Source organism: Prionailurus viverrinus, chromosome A1 (assembly GCF_022837055.1).
Source record: "Prionailurus viverrinus isolate Anna chromosome A1, UM_Priviv_1.0, whole genome shotgun sequence".
Lineage (NCBI taxonomy): Eukaryota > Metazoa > Chordata > Mammalia > Carnivora > Felidae > Prionailurus > Prionailurus viverrinus.
The window spans coordinates 212,269,293-212,293,343 of record NC_062561.1 but is presented as its reverse complement, the minus strand read 5'-3'; the positions used below and the strand labels follow the sequence as shown (position 1 = coordinate 212,293,343).

Genomic DNA, 24,051 nt, shown 5'->3' with positions numbered 1-24,051 from the left:
ATCTTCCAGATCATATTATAAACTCTTTGAGAGAAGGTGGAAAATTGTATTCAATACAGAATCACACACGGTGTAGATTCTTGATAGAGTTCTAATGAATTAATTAATTAGCATTGATAAGGAAGTTAGAACAGAAACTATTTAAAGATGATAACATTAAATGATATAATTATGGATGTGTATAATATCACTCAGCCAAACAGAAGCTACTTTTTGAAATAAATATATTTAAAAACTCGTCATAGAATGAGGGTATAGAAGTGGTTGTTGGGAGGGACACCCGGCTCGCTCGGTGAAATAAGCGTCCAGCTCTTGCTCTCAGGGTCGAGAGTTCAAGCCCCATATTGGGATCCATGCTAGATGTGAAGCCTACTTAAAAATTAAGAGGTTGTTGGGAAAGAGATAAAATTAAAATGATCTTATTTGGGAGGGCTTGGGAGTAAGAGACAAAAATATTGAAATCTAATTCTTAACTCCAAACCTTGAAGCTCATGAGAGGGATAAATTCATAGAGGATAAGAAGGAAATAGAGGATAGAAATTAAAAAAAAATAAACATTAACATTGAGATATGGTACTGGCTTCCATGTAGATCTTCTAGCAGTCAGGGTTCTGGCAGAAAGCAGAATTATATTGGTAATTTAAGGAGAGTTAAATAAAAGGTCAAAAATAAGGGAACATACAAGGATTCGATTATTACTCCCAAGTAACGGGTAGCTGGGAGTCATATGGTCTGTAGCCCTGAGAATGTGAGGAAAGGGAGCAAATGCTTGGACCTCAAGAGGACCTCTGCATGGAGAGGGCTGTGGCCTTCAGCAGGGGGATGCAGCCATCCACAGTGACGCAGCAGAGAGGAGCAGGCAAATATGTAACCAGACCTCAGTTTCTTTCTGCTCTCACATATCTTTCCCAGGATGGGAGGACGAGGTTGTTTCTTGAAATAGTTCACATAAGTTAGCCTTCCAGGGCGCCGAGCAGCGTGAAGAATGAAGGACAGGAGGTTGGTCTGGAGAGACGATGGAAGATATGCAGCACAGAACTCTAGCTCTGGTAACCTAAGCGAAGCCGTGTGGAGAACACATTCTGCTACAACTAGAAGTAGTCTAGAGCCTAGAAACAAAGCCGCCACATGATCCATTTTAGTCCTTTTCCCATCCTAAACTTCTCACACATGGGCTGCAGAGCTTACCTGCCAAACAAGAAGAAAGACAGATGCCTAGTTAAATTTGAATTTCAGATTATCAATATACTTAGCTGGGCCTCCTATATTTTATCTGGTAAACCTGGTTTTAGGCCTTCCAAGGACTCCATATCTACCTACCTCAGTAGGCATGTGGACAGAGAGAGAAGAAGGGGGAGAAGGAGAATAGGGAGGAGGGAAGGTATATTGAGAGAGAGAGAGAGACAGAGAGAGAGAGAGAGACAGAGAGGTTGAGAGACTGAGAGAGACTGCTTTCATATCTGGCTCTCCCAGGTGGAGGCAGCAGCCAAGTTCCAGGACAGCCTGGGTCCTTCTCCCTTTGTCAGCCATAGGGGAGGTGCAGAGAGAACCAAGAAGGCAATCAGAGTGAGGAGCTTTTGCACTTTAGCTCCGGAAGCTTTGGTGCATATTTGCTTTGGCTACTGATTTCTTATTATGCTCAGTCTTATCCAATGAAAAGAAGACTATTTAATCGGAAAGTACAGATTTGAATATCTAGGCACATCATATAAGTTCAAGTCCCCAGACCCAGGAAAATTATATCCCAGAGACTGGAGGAACCTACAGACATGATATTATCAATAACCCATAGAAATCACAGAGGATATGGGAGATTCCAGAAGACCAGATGTAGGCAAATACCTAAATATTTAATAAAGGGCTGATGAGATTTAGTAACACATAGACAAATACTCTATACAGTAAGCCCTGACCAAATTTGAGAGAAAATTATTAAAAGCATGACTTCTGAGCATGTATAAACTACAAAAATGATCACCCAGGGGCACCAGGGTGGCTAAGTTAGTTAAGTGTCCAACTCTTGGTTTCAGCTCAGGTCATGATCTCACGGTTTTGTGAGTTTGAGCCCCACGTCGGGCTCTGTGCTGACAGTTTGGAGTCTGGAGCCTGCTTCAGATTCTGTGTCTCCCTCCCTCTGCCCCTTTCTTGCTCGCACTCTGTCTCTATCTCTCTTTGAAAAATAACTAAACCCAGAGCCCACACAGTTTCACTAAGGCTAAGTCCTGATGAACTGGTCCATTCCTTTCCCTTGAGAGCAAGGTTGCATAGATGGATCAGGGAAAGACCATTAACACGGTATATCTTGAGTTCAAAATAGTATTTGACAATATCTCATAAAGTTCTTAAGAATAAATGATAATCTGTGAGCAGGGTGATACTTCAGTTAGGTAACTCTCCATGCACAGAGTGTGAATTAATATATTAAAGTCAACTAGGAGGGAGGTTTAGTAGTAGGCTTATTTAAAATGTTCTTTATTACCATTCTGGATACCTCATCCTTTGAGAGAGAGAGAGATCATGAAAGAATAGAAACCAGAGGGGAGAACCAGGAAAGAAAAAGATGTTAAAATAATGTCAGAGGAACATTAAAGGAACTGTAAATGTTTAAGTTAGATAAATGAATACTTCAAATGTTACTGGACATTGAATCATGGACTTTTAGAACCAGATGGAAACATCCAGTCTCCTAAAAATTTAACGATAAAACTGAGTTCAGGTTAAGTCTGATTACATCCATAGTAAAATTTATTGGGGGCCTGTTATGAGAAAATGCCATACTAGAGGCTGGGACTACAAAAACAATCAAGTTTCATCTTGAATCCCATACTGCCTACCCTCACTAATGTCCTCAAATATCTGACAGCCTGTCACAGGGAAGACTGTGTGAATTTAGTCTGCCCTTCTCTAAAGGGCACAGGTAGCGCTGGTAAGTGGAAACTACAAGAAGGCAAGTTTCTGATCAACACAGGGAGAATTTTCCAGTAACATGAGATGTGTGACACTGAAAGGCTTGCCCTGAAATGTCCTGCTTAATGTATCAGTGAGGTCCACAGAGAGATTGGATACTTTGCATCTAGTATTTGGCATTTCTCAGTTGGAAAGATTGGCCAAATGATCTCTCAGTTCCTCAGGTGTAATTCCCTGATTAAATAAATGCACAGCCAATAAATGAATAATTAGTACACAGAATTTATAGTGAATATATTATGTCTTCAATTTTATTTCATTTCGATTATTTCTTGGTTTTGATTGTTTACTTGTTTCATTAAAGATAACATAAAGAAACTTTCTAATTTTTCATGGTGCACACAGCAAAGATAATACCACTTGGGTGAATTCAGAGAAATGACTCATTGCCCTGACACAAACACTAGATATTCTCCACGATAGGCAGTTTTCCAACTTAGGCAAAATATGGCATCTATTTATTCATTCAGTAAATATTTCTCAAGCACCTTCTGTGTTCCAGACACTGTGGTAATAATAGGAAAAACTATAGAGAGGTAGATAAAATAACCATTGTTCTTGGCTTTATGAGACTGATATTCTAGAGGTGAATATGGACACATGAATAAGCAGTTGCCATTAATGTCATCACTACTATGAGGGGAGAAGTACAAGGTGCTAAAATAGAACTCCAGAACTTCCGAAGATGACCTTCTAGACCTTTTGGATCACGGAAGGATTTCTGGAAGACATTATGTCTGAACTGAGACACAAAGAATGTATTTGGAATAGGAATTAACTGGGGGAGGGGAGGAGAGGAGCAGCAAGAAGTTTCACAGAGAATGCTTTAGATAATTGCAGCCGCATCTTGGTCCTTCTGCTCAGTATTGCTCTTTTGGCTCAATTATTCAGAAGTATTTTCACTTTGAAATGATTATTTTTATGCTTTACCATTTAACAGGAAATGCCTTCATTTCTAATACCTTACTGGAAACTAATAGAAAATTCCTATATAGACTCCATCAAAACAGTTCTCAGGCATCTGAGAGAAGGGCAGCATGTTGTGCTTGCTTACTTGTATGAGGTTAGGTAAGTAAAGTTTCCAAAGTTAGAATTTTATAGTCTGGAGGCATGTCGTGTAAGATCCATCTCATTCTCTTAATGCCTTACAGAACAAATTTCCAGCAGTTTCTAAAGCGTCCGGATCACAAGCAAAACTTTGTATCTCAGTGGCAGGCTGATTACAACTCTCTTCCTGATGACCTGTGGGATGATGAGGAAACAAAGGCCGAACTACACCAAAGAGTAAATGTAAGGAAATCTGTGACTTATTGCACCAGGGTCTCTACACGCTCAACCATTGTGCTGCAGAACTCTAGCCCATTCCCTTCTTACTTTCGTTAGGTATGAGGATGAGGTGGGAAGTGATTTGAACACTTAACTTGGAAACTTTCTTGGGCAATGGCTCTTCTGGACTTGAATTCAGAATAAGAATATTGTGGCCAACACTTCCAGAAAGAGGAGCCAAGTTCAGCAGAGCCAGAGCATTCTTGGCATCTGTTTTGTAGACTCCTAACCCCTTTGTTGGGCATTGTAACTATATTGATGCCTGTTATTAAGCACATGCCTACCTTGATTGCAGTCATAGGGTTGGATGATGTCAGAGAGAAGGGGAATGAGGGAACTTCATGGAAAACCTAAAGGGCTGCCAATATTGAATAGATCCTTTGAGGGAGAGTGCCAAATCTTATACATTGTTGTATCTCCATCAAGCCCAGTACCTGGCACTTGATAGGCTGATTTTCATAAGTTCATACATGGAATATATTACCCTAATGGTTTAGAAAAGGACTTCTGAGGTTCAGGAAGCTTGATGTCAATATCTTACCTTTTGTCTTTCCTGTATAAATTTACAGAGACCCTTATCCTGTCAGAGGAATTCTTTCCCTTGCCACTACCTTAAGTACAGGTTGCTAGTAGTCAGATCTGATTATAATCTTAATATTTACTTGTACAACAAAAAAAGTGCCAACGTCTACCCCACAAGCCATTCATCTTCTCTATATTTTTTGAACATCTGTCATGATCCCAGCACAGTTCAAGGGTCTGGGGACACAACAGTGAACAAAAAATCTATGACCTCATGATATTTATGTTCTGGTGCCAAAGACAGAGAATAAGCAATAAACAAGTGAGTATATAGAATATACAGTGAATATGTCATTGACAGAGCTTTGTGAAGAATAAAAAAGCAGGGCAAGGAAAGGATTGCTGATGTACTATTTTGTCTATGGTAGTCGTGGAAAGGCCCACTGGGAAGGTGACATTTGACAAACTCAGGACAGGAGTGATTGAGTGAGCCATGTAGATATTTGGGGAAAGAGTGTATCAGGCAGAGGGGAAAGTAAAGTCAAAGGCACTGAAGGGGGAGGATGTGTGGTGTGTTTGAAGAACAGTAAGGACACTGATGTGGCTGGAAGAACAGAGTGAGCAGGCCAGAATGGGTGGTGATGAGGTGAGAGAGAGCATAAGGGACCAGATTACCTAAGGCCTTGGAGGTCATTATTAGGATACTGATGTTTATCTGAATGAGAACTGAAGCCTTGGCTTCTGGATTTTAAAAGGGTCTTTAGTGGAATAAAAGCAGCAGGGAGACTAAGTGGGAAACCAATTGGGAAGCTATTGATTGAAATTAAATGAAGGCATTATAGTGATTTGGATGACCAGGGTGCTGGAGAGTTTAACCCAAAAGGTACTGAATTAACAAATGCCCTAGTAAAACCGAAGTATTTTACCTTTTCTTAGACATTCCTTAAGCAATAATTAATAGGTATATAAATCCTAAAACATATCTGTTTTTTCTATCTATTTCCTACCTAATCCTAATGCCAGCCCTCCTGTGTACTTCTTTTCCATATCAGCCAATTGATTGTTGGAAGAATGAGGCGGCTTTTAAATTTTCAATACCTTAAGTGGGATGGATTTTTTTCTAGTTCCAGAAGTGCCATATGCTTATTGTAGATACATTAGATATTAAAAAGAAGCAAAATTTAAAATGACAAATCCATAATCCCATTGCCAGTAGTTAACCATTGTTACTACCTTGGTACAATTGTCTTTGCAAAAAAAGTGACTGCAATGAACATATTGCTTTGTAGCATTCTTATTCAACAATAGAACACATTTTCTTTCTCAATAAAAATTTATCTACCTCATCATTCTTACATCTAAGAGATATTTCATTAATGAACTGTATCATAATTTAACCATTTCATTAACAAGTATTTGTTTAACATTAACTTTTTATTATAGAAAATTATACAGTAAAATTTCATCCAGCAAAATATTTACCACATCCTCAATTATTTCCTTGGGAAATTTTCTAAAAAAGTGAAATTGCTGAATCTAAAATTGTGCTTACTTTTAAAACACATTTAAAATCTGAAATTTTTTTAAATTGCAAATTATAAAAAATTGACACATTAAAAACTGGCAAATTTCACTCCAAGCTACCGAATATGAGGATGCCAGCAAATATTAGGTTTTATCATTTTTGTTAATCTTTGCCAACTTAATGGATATTAAAACTATGGATATCTTCTGTAATTTGCATTTCAGTTTTTACAGTTGAGGTTGACCATTTTTTCCTGAGTTTAATGGTCATTTATTTTTCCTTCCTGCTGAAGTCTATTTATGATTTCTGCCCATTTTTCTGTTGGTCTGTGCTCTTTTTCTTATTGTTCTCTAAAACCTTTTTTTATATTAAGGAGATAAACCATCTGTTGGTCATATGTTACAAATATATTCCCAGGTTCATGTTTGCCTTATATTATTTGAGGAGAGTTTTAATATGCAGAAAGCTTTTAATGTTTATATGGATAAATATGGAAAATGTTTCATTGTAGCTTCTCCTTGTGGTAAATTAAATACTTCTCCACTCCAAAATTATATACAAATGTTCCACTCTTAATACTTTTACAGTTTTATGTTTTACTTTTAAATATTTAAATTATATATTATTTGAATACGGATCTCATTTTATCTTTTTCAAAAAGTTAATCAATTCGTCTGATAAGACTCAAATATATCACACACAGTTGTATATGATACATTTATGTATATGTGGATTTCTAAGTATGTGGTTATCTATCTATTTGGTTTTGTATGGTGGATATTCCCCCCCTTTTTTTTTCTTGACTTACTATTAGACATGAAAGAATAGAAATGAATATAACTTCAAAAATAAGCTAGAAAGTAAACCTGAGAAAAAGAAAGGAATTAATAAGAATAAACCTGAAATTGACAATATAGGAGGTTTAAAAATATTAAACTTGGGGCACCTGGGTGGCTCAGTCGGTTGGGCGTCCGACCGGCTCAGGTCATGATCTCACGGTCCGTGAGTTCGAGCCCCGCGTTGGGCTCTGTGCTGACAGCTCAGAGCCTGGAGCCTGTTTCCGATTCTGTGTCTCCCTCTCTCTCTGCTCCTCCCCAGTTCATGCTCTGTCTCTCTCTGTCTCAAAAATAAATCAAAGTTAAAAAAAAATTTTTAATATTAAACTTAAAATATCAATTCAAGCGATAAAGTAGAGAAGATTTTGATAAAAATAGTCAAGGAAGGAAAAAAAAAAAACTTTCCCTTTAGTAGGGCTTTGGATAGACCCCACAGTTTTTAACTACGTATTTTCAAATATAATTAATTACCAAATAGTGTCTAATTGCAGTATTGATATTTTCATTGGCCACATAATTATTCTTAAAAATGCTTTGTTTCATTTCCAGGTGACAAATGTTGTTATTACTTTAAACTTTGTCCCCTACTTCAATTCTGTTGCATTGTGATCAGAGACTTAGGTATTTAGAATTTTGATTTTAATTAATTTTATACAATTTTGATTTTAATTAATTTTAAAAATATTTCAAATTTGTCATAATTTTTCAGTTGTCTGAAATGTGAAAAATTTCTGTTTATATTTCATAGGCACTAGAAAACAACATCTAGTCTCTATTTAGAAGACTCAAAGTTTTGGCCCAGTTAACATTGCTAATGTCATTAGAATGCTTTTTAGCAGTGGATTCTTAGCAGTAGTATATTGTAGAGAAACTTGTAAAGTTTAAAAAAATAATCCCGCCTTTGCTTCAGACCCTATGTCCTAAGTCAGGTCTAGGATGGGCCCTTTTTAAAGCATCATAAGTATTCTGATTGAAACAATTACTGTATTCTTTTTTTTAAACATTTCTGTACCTACATAATCTTGCAAAAACGAATGAAAGTGGGTTAAAAACCCCTGTCATGGTTACGTTTCTATCCATTTTCCTTGCTATATCTTTTGCTCTATAGGTTTTAATGTAGCGCCAGTAATCAGTAAACTGAACATGTGTATGTGCTGGCACTGTCTTGTTTCACCCTCGGGACAACCCTCTGGGGTGGGAACGAGTAATAGTCACATTTTATGGATGAAGAAATATGGTAAAGAGATAGTAAGCTTCACAGCTGGAATCTGAACCCACGCTGCCAGACTCCCCAGACCATGAAGCGTTCATTAAACGGTTTCTCTGACATAGTGATATTTGATGTGAAGAAACATGATAACTTATCTCTTCATGGTCTCCTACACTCTCTATAGTGTAAAATAACCATCGTTGCCCCCAAACAACTACTTTTGTACTGAATTCTACTATATCCGATAACAATACTGTGAACCTTGTTTTATTTCTTATTTGTATTTGTCTCATCTAAGTTTTTTTTTTTAATTTTTTTTTAACGTTTTTTATTTATTTTTGGGACAGAGAGAGACAGAGCATGAACGGGGGAGGGGCAGAGAGAGAGGGAGACACAGAATCGGAAACAGGCTCCAGGCTCTGAGCCATCAGCCCAGAGCCTGACGCGGGGCTCGAACTCCCGGACCGCGAGATCGTGACCTGGCTGAAGTCGGACGCTTAACCGACTGCGCCACCCAGGCGCCCCTGTCTCATCTAAGTTTTGACTTTGCACCTTTTTGTGTCATTTTGTTTTATGTGAGACTCTAATAAGCACCATATAAGTTGAATTTGGTCTTTTGACCCGACAGAAACCTTTCAAACTTTTGTAAAAGGAGGAGGAGCTAGGATGGCAGAGTGGTAGGGGAACCCTGGGGTTGTCTCAGCCCTCGAACACCGCCAGATCAACATCAAATCATTTTGAACACCTAGGACATCAATCTGAGGATTAAGAGGACAATCTGCATAATTCGAAGGAGAGAACATGGCAGCTTCTCTTAACAAGCAGACTAAAACATAACCAAAACCGACCAAAGGACCTGGTTTCCTTTATTTTTGTAATTTATTAGTTTTTATTATTTTTTCCTCCGAAATGACAAGACAGAGGAATTCACCCCAAAAGAAAGAACAGGAAGAAATGACAGCCAGAGAGTTAATCAATACAGATATAAGTAAGGTGTCTGAACTAGAATTTAAAACAACAATTATAAGAATTCTATCTGGGCTTGAAAAAAAAGCATGGAAGACGCTAGAGAATCCCTTTCTTCAGAGATAAAAGAGTTAAAATCTAGTTGGGCCCAAATTAAAAATGCTGTAACTGAGATGGAAACGTGAATGGGTGGATGCCAAGACTGAGGATGGACAAAGAGAGGAACAACTTAGTGATACAGAGGATAAAATTATGGAAAATAATGAAGCTGAAAAGAAAGGTAGACTTAGGGAACTCAGTGACTTCTTAAAACAGAATAACACTCGTATAAGAGTCCCAGAAGATGAAGAGAGAAAAATGGGCAGAAGGTTTATTTGAGCAAATTATAGCTGAAAACTTACCTAATCTGAGGAAGGACACAGACATCAAAATGCAAGAAGTACAAAGAACTCCCATTAAATTCAACAAAAGTTGGCCATCGCCAAGGCGTATCAGAGTCAAATTCATAGCAATTTTGTAAAAGTGTTCATTTTTAATGATTTTTGTCTGCATAACCTTCACAATTAATAGCCATGAGCTTTTCTTAAATACAACACACCTATGATTATTAAGGGATATTTAATAATTCCCTAATTCTTTCCAAACAAAACGTGAAAACCAGCCATGCCTCTGGGTAGCCCAGACCATCTCTATGCTTGGTAACTGTCTTTGTTCTTGGCTTGTTTCATTCCAATTCTGAGAAGTTATTGGAGAGGTTCTCCTATTGCATTGTCCTCACTCTGCCATCAGAAATCTGAGCCACACAGACACTAGTACTTGCCAAGTCTTCACAGTGAGGCAGGAGAAAAAGGGAACTCTTCTAGCTCTCATAAATGTACAAATGCTTGGTAGACACAAGCCTGTACTCACTGAATGTCTGACAGAGTATCTGTGGAAAGACCATGGAGATACCAAGATCAGCTCTAAGATAATGGTGCATTGTTCTAATACTTAGAATATGGCTTCAAAAATGGCTGTGATATTTTCATTTTATATGCAGTTCCCTGGAGGTAACAAACCAATATGTTAATTGTTTCAGTGACATAGTATCACAGAAATAAAACCTACTGGGGGCACTGGAATCAAACCGATTGCATTAAGATTCCTGACTCTACCACATTGAAGCCAGAGCCAAGTGACTTAACCTCTCTGGGCATCCATTTACTCACCGGAATTTACTTCCTGGTTATTGTTGGGATTAGCAGAGTAATCAATGTGAAGCACTTAACACAACACCCAACACAGACTAATGTTCAATAAATTATTAGTATGAAAACTGTCACATTTTAATTGACTGTACATATTTCATTAATGGTATATTTTATTAAACAGATTTTATTGCTATGAATATTATATTCTTATAAGATTATATTAGTTTTTATTAACTGAGGAATTATTGTATGCTAAATACTATGCTAAGTGCTTTATATACATAAACTAATTTATTCTATATTGCACATCCAAAAAGTAAGTTTCAGACAAAGTAACTGAGACCTGAAATACAGGTGTGTATTACCCAGCACCACAGGCTCATGTCTTGGATCTACCACTTACTCACTGTGTCACATTAGGAAAATAACCTCTCTGTGACTCATCTGCAAAATGAAGACAATAATGGTACCTCAGATTGTTGCGAGGCATTAAATGAGTTGGTATAAGTACAGTGACATATTCTGACACTCTAACACACGTAGAAAGACGTGTTAGTTTTTTTACATCAATGGCAGACCTGGGATCTTGCAAAGCTTTTTTTAATTTTTATTTATTTATTTATTTATTTAGTTAGTTAGTTAGTTAGTTAGTTAGTTAGTTTACTGCTAGCTCTTTAATGAAAAGCTTAGATTTGAACAATCCTATTAAGCTCAGACAGCAGTTCTTGGTGAATGACATGCCGCACTCATGATTAACGAATGAGCCCGTGCCCTTGGATTAAATATGGCTGCATATTTCTTCCACCAACAATTCATCATTTCCCCCCAAATTCCCTGAAAGGACTTTTTCAACTAAGAAAATTTCCTGTGAAAGGATTAGAATACTACATAACACATAGCCACCCATGACTAAAGTGAATTGTAGTGGGTTTGTGCTTGATGTGGGCATATGATTTGGTGAGCTGGTCTTACAAAGGAAAGGCCTGGCATAGGGTAGAAGCAAAATAAAAAGTTGTTGAATGAAGAAATAAAATACATGAGTGCATTAGGTCCAATCTTCTTTGGAGATATTTTTAAGACAGGCAAAGGATTCCAGTTTTATTACACTGAGGTGATTTGAGCCGTGATCCTAAACCATAACAGCGATGTCTCTTTCTGCTCAGGATTTACGAGACCGCCTGTGGGACATCTGTGATGCCCGGAAGGAAGAGGCAGATCAGGAGCGTCAGGATATCATTAACGAGAGCTGGTTGCAGGACACCATCGGAATCACGATGAACCATTTCTTCTCACTGATGCAGGTAAGAGCGGCTGTCAACGACACAGACTCTCGCCTCCCCAGCTATGTCCTGTCCCTTCCTTTACAGTTCCTTTGGAAGCATGAGGGGCCCATTCAGGCTCACTTTACTCACAGCACTCTGCCTGGCCTGAGCTCCAACTTGCTGAAGAAGTTAGCTGAAATAAATCATTTGGGCCCTGGGCCAAACAAGCACCAGAACTGGGAGCATCCAAAGCAACCACTGACCAGCTTAAAACAGTGGAGAGTGGCAGGAGAGGTAGTGTCTATACTGGTTGTTACCTTGTCAGCCTCTGTGGACACCCAGAGTGGCCAGCAGAAGCCCAGGAAAGCAGCCCTGCCAGAGAGCATGGGCTAAGTCAACGTCAGCAGGCATTCGATTCCAGAAAAAAGTTTTATGTCAGGATTGAAAAAAAAAAAAATACCATTCACCAGAACAACCTCATTAACTTATATTTGCAGCCTGTTAAATAAAAATATTGCACCAGACAAGAAGTTAGGCTTTGCTCTTTTTCCAAGACTATTGCCAACAATAGGAGAGAGCACACACCAAGTCTGGATACCCAGCATTGCCAAGAGGAAGAGCTAGAGAGAGTTGGAGAGTTGGAGTGTAGTCCTTAGTACAGAACCCATCTGTACTTGCTGATTGGCCTTACCTAAAGGAAGAGTAAGCTTTCTCCTACCTTCGCTACAGAAGGTACTTTTACCACTGGGAACAAGGCTCCTCCACTCCCAGACGAACTGGCAGAGAGAGGCGCTATCTTCCTTGATGCCTAACATTTCAAAGGGATGGTGCCCAGATACTTAGTAAAGACAGTTTTAAGTTCTAAAACTGGCAAGAAGCTTTTGAAAAGATTTATACCTCAAATGGACAGAGCAAAGATTTACAATAAGTTTTCTAGAGTAAATAAGAAAAGGGATGTCAGGAGTCAAGACTTAGGAAGAAGACTGTACAGTCTAGCCAAGCTGAGGGGCATAGGAAGGTTGTCTTGGTCAAGTTGTGTCTACCTAAGTACTGTTTCCTAAGAGAATAGCAGTGACGGTAGAGAATGGAAAAGGATACATTTTTAATCTTCAACTGACTGACTTACATGAGAAGATATTATAGGAGAGGAGAATATTTAGCTGACAGTCTGAGCTAGCACACACTAGGTGTTTAATACATGCTCATTGAATTAATGACTGTGAATGCTGATACTTCCAACCTTCAGAGGGACAAGCCCATGATGCATGGGCAGCTTGGACTACAGGAGGCCTGAAAAGTCAGCAGAAACCTGAGGTGCAGGAGCAGCCTCACTGACTATAAGCTGTGGGATCCAGGCATGGGTTGTATAAAGGATTACAATGAGCCACCTAAGCAGCCTGATCCACCCAGGCAGCCTATGCCACCTCAGGTAGCATTCCTTAAGCACCAGTTTAGGCAAGCAGAGACTGGCTGTTAGAACGGTGCATCAGAAGCTTGTGGGGGAAATAACTGAAATCCAGTGGCAAAGCAAATAGAGAATCTTTGTGAATCATTTCTCATTAGTCTCAGCAGTACTGCCTCTTGTGGGAATGGCATGACTTACCTCTCAGCAATACCTAGATTTAAGGATCTCGTCCTGAGAAGCCAAATCCACTTCTAAAGTGAACTAGGAGGAAAGAAGATAAAGGAAAGGACACTAAATAAAAGCTGCTATTTATTAATTCCTTACTCTTTCCTCCTTACGTGCCAAGCACTGCTCTATGGATTTTCACATAGGTTACGTGAAACCTTCCCAACAACCCTATGCTGTAACTTCTGTTATAATCCTCATTTGACAGATGAAGAAACTGAGGCAGACATAAGTGGAATGATTTGCCCGATGGCACACAATCAGTAAGTGAGAGAGCAGGGATTGGGACTGAGGAAGCCTAACTCCCAAACCAGTGCTCCTAATCACCGTTGTATCATCAACACTGCTCAGATAGTTGAAGGCCTGCTACATGGAATAGCAAGGAAACTCATTCTGCACTGGATCAATAGGATTCTTATAAAAACCAAAGATGGAATTCTCAGGAAGTGGATGTCAGTTTGATAAATGAAGAAAGAACCTAACGATTAGAACTGTCTGTCAAATAACAGACTTTGGAAGCAACTGAGCTGCTGGACAAAGAAACTCATAAGCAGAAGTTTGCACATGTTTATGGAGGGCTAGGGGAAAGAATCCTTGTGAAGTCTTCAAGGGCCTGCAGTACTGAGTAACAAACAGCTAGATGAGCATTTCCCAAAGTGGGTTCCATGGAACACTAGTTTTACACAATGGTTCACAGAAAAGGACTCAGCAATCAAATGAGATTGGGAAGTACAAAATACTCTACACTTCCCTTTCCCCTGGGAGATGGACAAGTATATTGACATATTAGGACACCATGATGGCCTGCCATAAAGAAACTTTTTGATAAGTCAACCCAGCATTTCTGAAACTATTCGACATTGTAAAGTTTTTGTTTGTTTTTATCTCCGGCAGGGTACTCATTAACAGTCTACAGGACAAGTTTTCTACACAATAAATTTTAGAAAATGCTGTGCTAGATGATTTTCTAACATTCTCTTCAAAACTAGGATTCTGTGTCTCAGCACGACAAATGCAAACATTTATTATCACACTGTGAGATTTGTCCATATATGAATATTTTAAAACTTAATTTGGTTGCTATGCAAGAAAAGAAAAATATTTAGTTTTCTTAATAATTTCAAAATACTAGTTTGAAAAGTTCAATGTACGTTTATATTTAAAATCCAAATATTTAAAACATGCTCGATAATTTAAAACAATATATGAATGGCAATTTTGTTTTATAATATAGACTCAGTTTAACCAAGTGAACATCTTCCTGTTTCGGTCATTTGCCTGGAAAAGTTTAATAATGTGCAAGACAACTTTCAGGAGCACTTTGGCTTACCCTTTTTTGTATCAAAAACAAATCTATTGAAACTGGTTTTGTCTTCTGTTGTAGACTACAGTGTGAAAGCCTTTATTTATTCTAAACTGTGAATGTGGCAGTCAGTACCAGACTATGTCTTAATGTTTTAAGAAATAAATGGCAACATTAATTGCTTGACAAATATTCATGAGTATCCTTGGGTTAGGTTCAGCTAAGGGCTTTGAACACTAGGTCAGTTTTGTTCTTTTTGGAAAAGATGCTTTCTATAATTAACTATGTATCATGGAATACTTCTGCAGAAGATCTTTAGGCCCTCAGGTACTGGTTTAAGTAGCCCTACTAATCAAAGCAAAGTCTGGATGTCATGTTTATACTACCAAAGATCAGTGTGAACATGCCAACTTCTCTGAGACCTAATGGGAGAATGGGCTGAAAAACTCATGGTCTACATTTGTGTGTTTGGCACTCACTATACATGCATTTCCTCATTACTGCAAAGGGAAATGGCTTGGCTGGCCAGGAGTCCCTTGTGAATAACTGATGCTCGACTTATCACCAACTCCTCTGTGTTCTCCATTTTGCTCAAGGCAGTACTGGCAAAGTCAACAGATGGGTTTTGCTGTGAGCCTGGAGGAATGATCTCATATTCTACACCTATTGAGCAAGAACAGAAACTGTGAAGAGAGAACTATCTGTTACCACTTTGCCTTCCCATGTCATTTCTCCACAACTATGTTTCCTAGTCCTAGAGGACCAAAACCTAGTCTCTTATTTTGTACTTCAATTTTTTGTTTTTGTATCTGCATCTGTGTATGTATTTATCCTATTTTTGGCATCTCTCAAATCAACTAATTTGTTACCTCTGGTAGAAGACATTCACGTATTTGTTAATGTATCGGTTGGTTGAATATACAGGACACAGGAATTCTTAATGTCAAAATAATGCATAATATACACTACTTCAGGCATCATACATACTGTAATCTTTTGTCACAATATCAAGAGGCATAGAAATGCCATCTTCTTAAGTGGAATTATACTCAATGAGTACAGAGAGCACAAAGTCACCAGTTATCTTTAATTTTTATGACATTTTAGATATACACTTATAGCTAATTCTCTTTCTTAATTTCCAGAAAATTGATTTCAACTGAAATATTTTAAAATAATGCTTACAGAACTTAGATGGGAAATATGTACAGATCAGCTTGCTCATTCTTGGGTATTGACAGTCATTTTGCTATTAAAGGCAGAATTGAACCGTTTCGAAGATACAAAGAGATTCCTTCAAGATTATTACAGGGGAATGGAAGGCAAAATCCCAATCGACGACAATAAGAGATTTACTCGAGTCCCATTGGTCCAAGTGGATACTAGAGACATTTCAGAAAGCCAACATAGGTAAGGCAGGCTATCGTGTTCCACTATACTTGGTTTGAATTAAAAATTTGTGATTTTAAGTTGAATACTGCTAATAAAAACCACACTCCTGGGTGCCTGGGTGGCTCAGTTGGTTAAGCGTCTGACTTCGGCTCAAGTCATGATCTCACGATTTGTGGGTTCAAGCCCCGCGTCGGGCTCTGTGCTGACAGCTCAGAGCCTAGAGCCTGTTCCGGATTCTGTCTCCCTTTCTCTCTGCCCCTCCCCTGCTCACACTCTGTCTCTGTCTCTCTCAAAAATAAATAAACATTAAAACACACACACACACACACACACACACACACACACACACACACTTCTGTATCTGCACATCAAAAATCCAAAAAAGCTCTAAAAAGTGAAAAATTTTCTAACTTCAACTTAAGACTACTGATATGCATTATTATCTAAATTATGGTGACTATTTACTCACTTTGCTGCAGAAGTATAGTGCATTTTATTATGAAGTGCTTCCAATGGAGTCTGCTGGGGATAGTATATATAAATTTTCAATTCTGGAAAACTTTTGGTCCAAGGGTTTTCAATAAGGAATCATGAATCTCTACCACTTTTATGAAAGGTTCCAAGCACTGTGTGTGTGTGTGTGTGTGTGTGTGTGTGTGTGTGTTACATGTAAATGAAAACGGAAGAGGTTATGACTCTTCTTTTACAGGTAAACATAATTGAGAAACAGTGAAGGTTCAGTCATATGTGATCATGACTTCATGAGACTGAAAGACTTGTCAATAGCCTAACATCAGATTCCTGCCAGAGCAAGAGAATAAAGAATTATATTTTCAAACACTCCCATGCAATACAAAAGTTTGTAAATCATTGCTTTTATAGACCCAATGGGTGGGGGCAGGGGAAGGGCAAGATCCCAAACCCAGAGAAGCTATGAGCAAATAGAAAAAATGTTTTTAAGAAATAGGGAGTGGGAGTAGTAGCAATTCCTATGATGTGGGTCTCAACTGTAAAACGTTAAATGTGCAAAAGGTAAGAATTAAAATAAATTAAGGTAACAAAAATAAAATTAAAAATCCTTAAAATTAAATGATTAATTAAAATAAGCTAATAAAATAGCATTAAGAATTAAAGTAATATTTTCTCATGACCCATAAGGAGGTCATGAGAAAATAAGAATCGATAAATACGAAGAGGGGAAAAAAAAAGAAGTTAGATTTTAAGAATAATACACATGCTGGGGCGCCTGGGTGGCGCAGTCAGTGAAGCGTCCGATTTCAGCCAGGTCACGATCTCACGGTCTGTGAGTTCGAGCCCCGCGTCAGGCTCTGGGCTGATGGCTCAGAGCCTGGAGCCTGTTTCCGATTCTGTGTGTCCCTCTCTCTCTGCCCCTCCCCGTTCATGCTCTGTCTCTCTCTGTCCCAAAAATAAATAAACGTTGAAAAAAATAAAATAAAATAAGAATAATACACATGCTGAACATTAAATTTAGATCTCCAAAGATATGATATGTATTGTAGCTGGAAAGTACTATGTGTACTTTATAAGCTTTCTTAAAGATTAAATATGGTATAGTGAATATGTTTTGAAGACAGACAGATCTGGTTTCAGTCCTGGGTCTGTTACTTACTAGGTGTATGTGAGTAAATTAAAATAATTTATTTTGGGGGAAAAGTCACCCCAACTCTCTTAAGCCTTGGTTTCCTTATCTATAAAGTAAGGCTGTTGTGAACATTACAGAAAATGAAATCTTCAAAGCACTGAGGACCACGTTAGGGAATCAGAAGACTTGAGATCTAGTCTCAATAATCTCAATAAGTGGTGACTATTATTATTGAATGTTATAACAATAACTTACATGCACTATTTTAATGATAAGTGTTGCATGTCCTTGCTTTGTTTTATCATCCCATGTACCAAGAAGGATTTGAAATGACCTGAACACAATATGGTTATACATAAGATCTGAGACCCATTTCTTCTCTCTAGATTTCCTCCATCTAATCCCACTGTGTCCCAATCATGCCCACGTGTAAGCAGGAAAATACAAGAAGGAAAGTTTGTACCTACTTCTTGGTACAAATACAAGAGAAATGTGTAACTCAGCAAGCTGCTGAAAGAGAACTTTGAAAAGCCAATAATAAAAAATTCCACAGGCAATATGAACCATCAGAGCCATTTAAAGAGGCCAAGTTCCAATGTCTATGGTAGCAGTGCATTCTGTTCTTAGCACAAAATAGCAAGTTAGGCATATTGGGGAAGCTATTAAAGTTGGTTAGCAGAATAAAACAGGCAAAAGAACAGGCCGTTCTTATTTTCTGCAAAACAACTGTGCACCAATCTCAACCTCAAATCACTGCTTTGAGTATCTACTAAAACTCTCGATCAATGTATCAACCAATCAACCAATCAGCTACAGTCTCTTTAACATATATAAGGGAAGCAAGCACACTGTCAAGCATTTTCACATAGCTGTCTATTTTATTCCTGTAACAACAACAACATAATAGTAAATAATAATTGATGAATAACTAATAATTAGCGGTTGCTAAGAATTAGTAACAACAGTAATAGTAGTAGTCTTATGTTTGTATTATTCAAGGGAAGGAACTTCAGAAAGGAGCCCCAGTTTGTATCTATTGATAGTGACAGAACTATAGCTAGGCCAGAATTTTTTCCACTAAATGAATTCCAACCCCAAATTTTATTTCTAAATGATATGCCACCACTGCTGTCCTCCAAAGCACGGTGTTAGGAAATGCTTGTTGGACTATATTAAACATTTAGAGATGATCACACAAATTTTACCTTAACTTGTTAGACACATGAATTTCAGTGTTTCAGCGACAGATTTAGCATTACTTGATTGTTAAAATGTAAATTGTCCTGTGGGTAGATGTATGCGGCATTGAAGCACCTTAGCACACCCCCTCCAAGTACTATAAGAATCAAAGAGCCAAGTTCAAGAAACCACATCTAATGCTTCAAAACTAGACCAAGCTAATTGTTTGATGGAGTTCCCAATCAGCCTTCTGGATCAACAATCTATTCCCCAGCAGTTTGAGTCTGCCAAACCAAATGCTTGTTCCTATTATGGCTCCTGACTCCTCAGGTTTCAGCAAAGTCAGAGCTGGAGCTTCTCTCCCCACCCCCATTCTGTGCCCAAGCTGAGGGCTCTTTGCACTTTGTATCACCAGGGTGGATACCAGTCATAATAAGCATTCTGCTTTGGGGATCTCTACCTGCTTCTCTTAGCCTTTGAGATTTGGGAGTCCTTCGGGGAGAGAATGTTCCCAGAGGCAGATCTAAAATTTCTACAAAGGGGCAGCAATAAGGCTGAAAGAAGGGAGAGCTTAACTTCGTGTTCCCAAAGCATTTTACAAATCAAAGAGAGGCCATCATTATCCCTACTCTAAACTAGGGAGGTTTGTTGGATATCTGTCCCACCCACTATCAAAACCTTGTTGCCTCCATGGGATTCCCCCTTGCAGACCTCACATCTTTCATATCCTGATTTTTAATTTTCCACTTCAAGAAGCCAAATGATACTAGTCATCTTGAAGGAGTGATGCCCAGTTTTATTTGGTTTGCTTTTCCATGACTGATTTGTTCCTTGTTAGAAGTTTATGCCCTGGCTAAATTTCAAAATTGCACTTCTTCATAATTGCCATTGTTTAATTTCCCTCCTCGTGATTACTGAGAATAAACGTAAAAATTACGTTTTGTTACTATTTGTTTCTAGTTTCCTCTTGTTAATAAGACTATTAAAATGTGAATATAGTCTTTTATAGTCTTCATTTGAAGAGTTCTTCCAGCACGACTTTGAAAATTGAGATTAAAGCAAGACAACAAGATTTCCAAAATAACATGGTCATAAAGAGAGAATTCTGTTATGTAAAACATTTATGTTTCCTTTTGGTTTGCTTGTTTTTCAAAGAATTCCTCTAATTCCTCGAATATGCGTTTCCCCGGATTCAGCTACGTCCAAAACAAAAACAAAAACCATACTGAAGGGCAAGATTGATTACTCACTGGAAAATGTTGAGTCGAACTTTGAGGCAGATGAGAAGTTGCTAATGGACACCTGGCAGCAAGCTTCTTTAGCAATATCTCACATGGTAAGCAGTGCTTGTTACTACCTTTTCAGCAAAACCCATTCACTAAGTACCAATGTTCCTAGTATGCTCTGAGTAGAAAGTTTACACCATGTTGTATAACTTTATACCTTCAGGAACTGTTTTGTTTTGTTTTCTGAAAGAAATAAGAATTGAAACGATTCAGTCAGCAAATACATATGATCAAGAATGGAGTAAACCAACATGTAGTTTATTTTCTGTGCTGGGCCAACGTTCCAAGTACAGAGGCCAAAGGGCCAATCAGGAAAAGTCAACGACGTATATCAAATATAATGCAATAGGGAGGGGTGGGACTGTGGCCAAGTGGAAATTGTACTCCTAAAGAAGAGTGTGCTATTCCACCCTAACCAACTTTGCCATTTAAGGATGAGGCCCAGTATGGACAGATCTTCCAATTTTTCAAGAAAAGCCAGAAATTCAAATTTTGTATGTGAAGCCTACTCATTTAAACATGTTAGAAATAATCAAGTTTGCAAAACTTTACAGAGCCAGGTAATACACACATTTGGCCTATAGGCCTCTGGTTAACATAAGTTACCTATGGGGTATTATCCTCTTTATCATGGGAAAATGGGGATCCAGAAAGGTTAAAAAATTTTGCCAAGGTCACTTAACAGGTAAGTGTCTAAGAGGAGATTTGAACCTAGAACTGTAGGAGTTCAAAGTTCCAGTCCTTTCCAGCTTCACTGGGAGGCAAAGGGATAATTGTCGTTGCCTGCAGGGGGCCTGTACCAAATCAGAAGAGAAGGGAAAAGTGTCCAGAGAACTTTAATGTAAGTAGAAGCTTCACCCTGTAAAGAAGGTACACACAGAGTTTAACTTGGATGGCCCCTGTTCCTTCATCCTCCAGGCCTGGGTGCCCAGTGTGGTTCTGTTCTCATTCTGGGCCAAGCCTTCTTTGAGTTTTCTTGAAATATCCCATCCAAACAAGAGGCAGTGTCAACCTTCCAAAAGATTTTGTGGAAGAGTTAGAAGAGGAGCTTGCCCCAGGGTCTCAGAGCCAGGAGTCAACTCGCATTTTCCCGAGTCCCTTCCTGGCCGCTCTGCCTCGAGGGTTCTTTTCTCTGGTCTATCTCACAGCAGCCTCAGTGCCTCCTTTCCGTTCTCCCTCTCTTCCTTTTGTTCCTTCTTTCGTTTCTCCTTCTCAAAAGTGATTGTAGATTCCTGTCATTATCTTGCTTCTTCTATAAAAACATTTAATGTGAGTTTTGGCAAAGTGCACAACCTAAAACTGCACGGCTTGATGAACGCACCTGAAGTACACACTGGTGGAACCACCACACAGTAGAAGTGGGAAAGGTCGGCACCTACCAAGTCCTTCTTGTGCCCCTTCCCAGGCCTAACCCCCTTCATCCCTACAACACGGAAGCCCCATCTCCCTTTTTGCTAGCCATTGCCTTGATTTTCATAACAGTTTTATCTCCCTAGTCTGTGTTTCTTTTTTTTTTTAATTTTTTTTTCAACGTTTATTTATTTTTGGGACAGAGAGAGACAGAGCATGAACGGGGGAGGGGCAGAGAGAGAGGGAGACACAGAATCGGAAACAGGCTCCAGGCTCTGAGCCATCAGCCCAGAGCCTGACGCGGGGCTCGAACTCACGGACCGCGAGATCGTGACCTGGCTGAAGTCGGACGCTTAACCGACTGTGCCACCCAGGCGCCCCTAGTCTGTATTTCTTAACAGAAGAATTTAACTTACCTTGCTTTTGAGCTTTACATACATGGACTCCTACTTTTTGTCTCTGTGTTTCCTTTTGCTCAACATTATTTATGAGATTCATTCTATGTTATTGAGTGTAGCTGTAGTCCATTCATTTTTGTTGCTGTATATTGTTTCATTATATAAACTTATCCCAGTTTATTTAACTGATCTGCTACGAATACACATTTGGGCTTCCAGTGTGTGCCATTATGGATAGCCCTGCTATGAACATTCTAGTACTTGCCCACTGCTGCACATATGCACACACAACCATTGGATATATATCTAAGAGTATTTGCTAGCTTTGATGTCAGTAGATAATACTATACATAATACTTCAGTTTTCGTAGGTAATGCCAAAATCTTTCCCCATTTCATGGCAGTATCATCTTTGTCATAAATTAGGTAACCTTATATCATAAATTAGTTCTGTCACATTGCTCTATTTTTCCATATTTGTACTGAAAACTGTCAATCCTTTATTTGTCATATCCTTTATTTATCTAACTGAGCAAATCTTCTCACCTTGTCATCTGTCCAGAGTATTTTGGCACTTCTTGGCTCCTTGCCTTTCCATATAAAATTTCAAATCAGCTTGTCAAAATTTACAAAAATGTTGGCCATAGATTTTTTAAGATAATATTTATTAGATTATGGAAATTTCTTTTCATTTATAGCTTACTTTGAGGGGTTTTCATAAATGTATTAACAAATTCTTTTTCCACATATATTGAAATTGTCATATGATTCTTTTCTCTGTTTTCTATTAATGTTAAATATCATATTGGTCAATTTTCCAATATTAGACTTACGTTGCCTCCCTGGAATAAGTCCAATATTATAATGAAGCATCATTGTTCTTACATATTGCTGGATTTGCTTCCTAATACTTTGCCTAGGATTTTTGAATCTTTGTTCATGAGTGAGAAAATTCTATAATCTTTCTTTCTCATTCTAGCCTTGTCAACTTTTAGCATCCAGGTAATACTAGCTTCATAAATCAAGTCAGGATATGTTTCTTCTCTTTTTATTCTTTAGAAAAGTTTGAGGAAGTTGGAATTCAAGAAGCTATCTGGGCCTGGGAGCACCTGGGCGGCTCAGTCAGTTAAGCATCTGACTTTGGTTTGGATCATGATCTCATGGTTCAGGAGTTCAAGCCCCATATCGGACTCTCTGCTGTCAGTGCAGAGCCTGATTTGGATCCTCTGTCTCCCCTCTCTCTCTGCCCCTCCCCTGCTTGTGTGCACTCTCTCTCTCCCTCCCTTTCTCAAAAATAAATGAACATTAAAAAAAAAGAAAAGCCTGATGAGCTGAACCTTTTCTTACTAGGAGTTAATCTTCTTTATAATGCTTTTTTGGAAATTATACTTTTAAATATTGTTTACATGATATATCTTTGTTCATCCTCTCATTTTTGTCCTTTATTTTTTCTTGCTTGCTTTTTTTCCCCTGACTTTTTTGGAAGTAGTGCATTCTATTACTGTTCTCCTAATGGTTACTCCAGGAATTATATCATGAATTGTTAACTTATCAAAGTCTACATATTTTTTAGTCAGTAATTCAAGGTGTTATGCATAGAGTAGCCACTAAGTGAATTAGTGTGTGTTACTTCCAAACTAATATAGGAAAAAAAAAGTGAATAAATTTAAAATATTCAATCCAACAGAAGAAAAAAAAGGAACAGAAAAAGATTTAGAAACAAACAATACAAACAGAAAGCATATAGAAAGATGGTAGATGGTAGATACCCCAAGTATCTCAATAGCTACTTTATATTTATAAGGGCAAAATGATCCAGATGAAGGAAAAGGATTGATTTATATTTTAAAAAAAAAGCATATGATGTTTATAAGCTACAGAAATGATCTTCTGTTATTGATCAAAGAGGAAAATGGGGTAGTGTGATGACCTCCGGTAGCCACCATGGAATCCTAAACCCTTGACCCAGAGGCTCAGAGCTCCCTATCTTGCTGGAACCAACTCATCAAACCCTCTCATAAACGAACTAGATATTGCTTCCTACATATTTCATGGGCATTAATAATTTCAATGCCTTGGCTAATGTCATCTTTGTCTCCTAAAATA

General features: G+C 38.2%; 1 protein-coding gene across 1 annotated transcript in view; it reads left to right on the top strand.

Moving 5' to 3' along the window:
• Positions 1 to 24,051, top strand: part of SPEF2 (sperm flagellar 2) — a 189,066-nt gene that overhangs the window by 97,425 nt on the left and 67,590 nt on the right. The window contains exons 22-26 of the mRNA XM_047876214.1: positions 3,908 to 4,035; positions 4,119 to 4,257; positions 11,706 to 11,843; positions 15,996 to 16,147; positions 20,067 to 20,247. Coding sequence (XP_047732170.1) covers positions 3,908 to 4,035; positions 4,119 to 4,257; positions 11,706 to 11,843; positions 15,996 to 16,147; positions 20,067 to 20,247 — 738 coding nt within the window. The remainder of the gene's footprint in view (positions 1 to 3,907; positions 4,036 to 4,118; positions 4,258 to 11,705; positions 11,844 to 15,995; positions 16,148 to 20,066; positions 20,248 to 24,051) is intronic.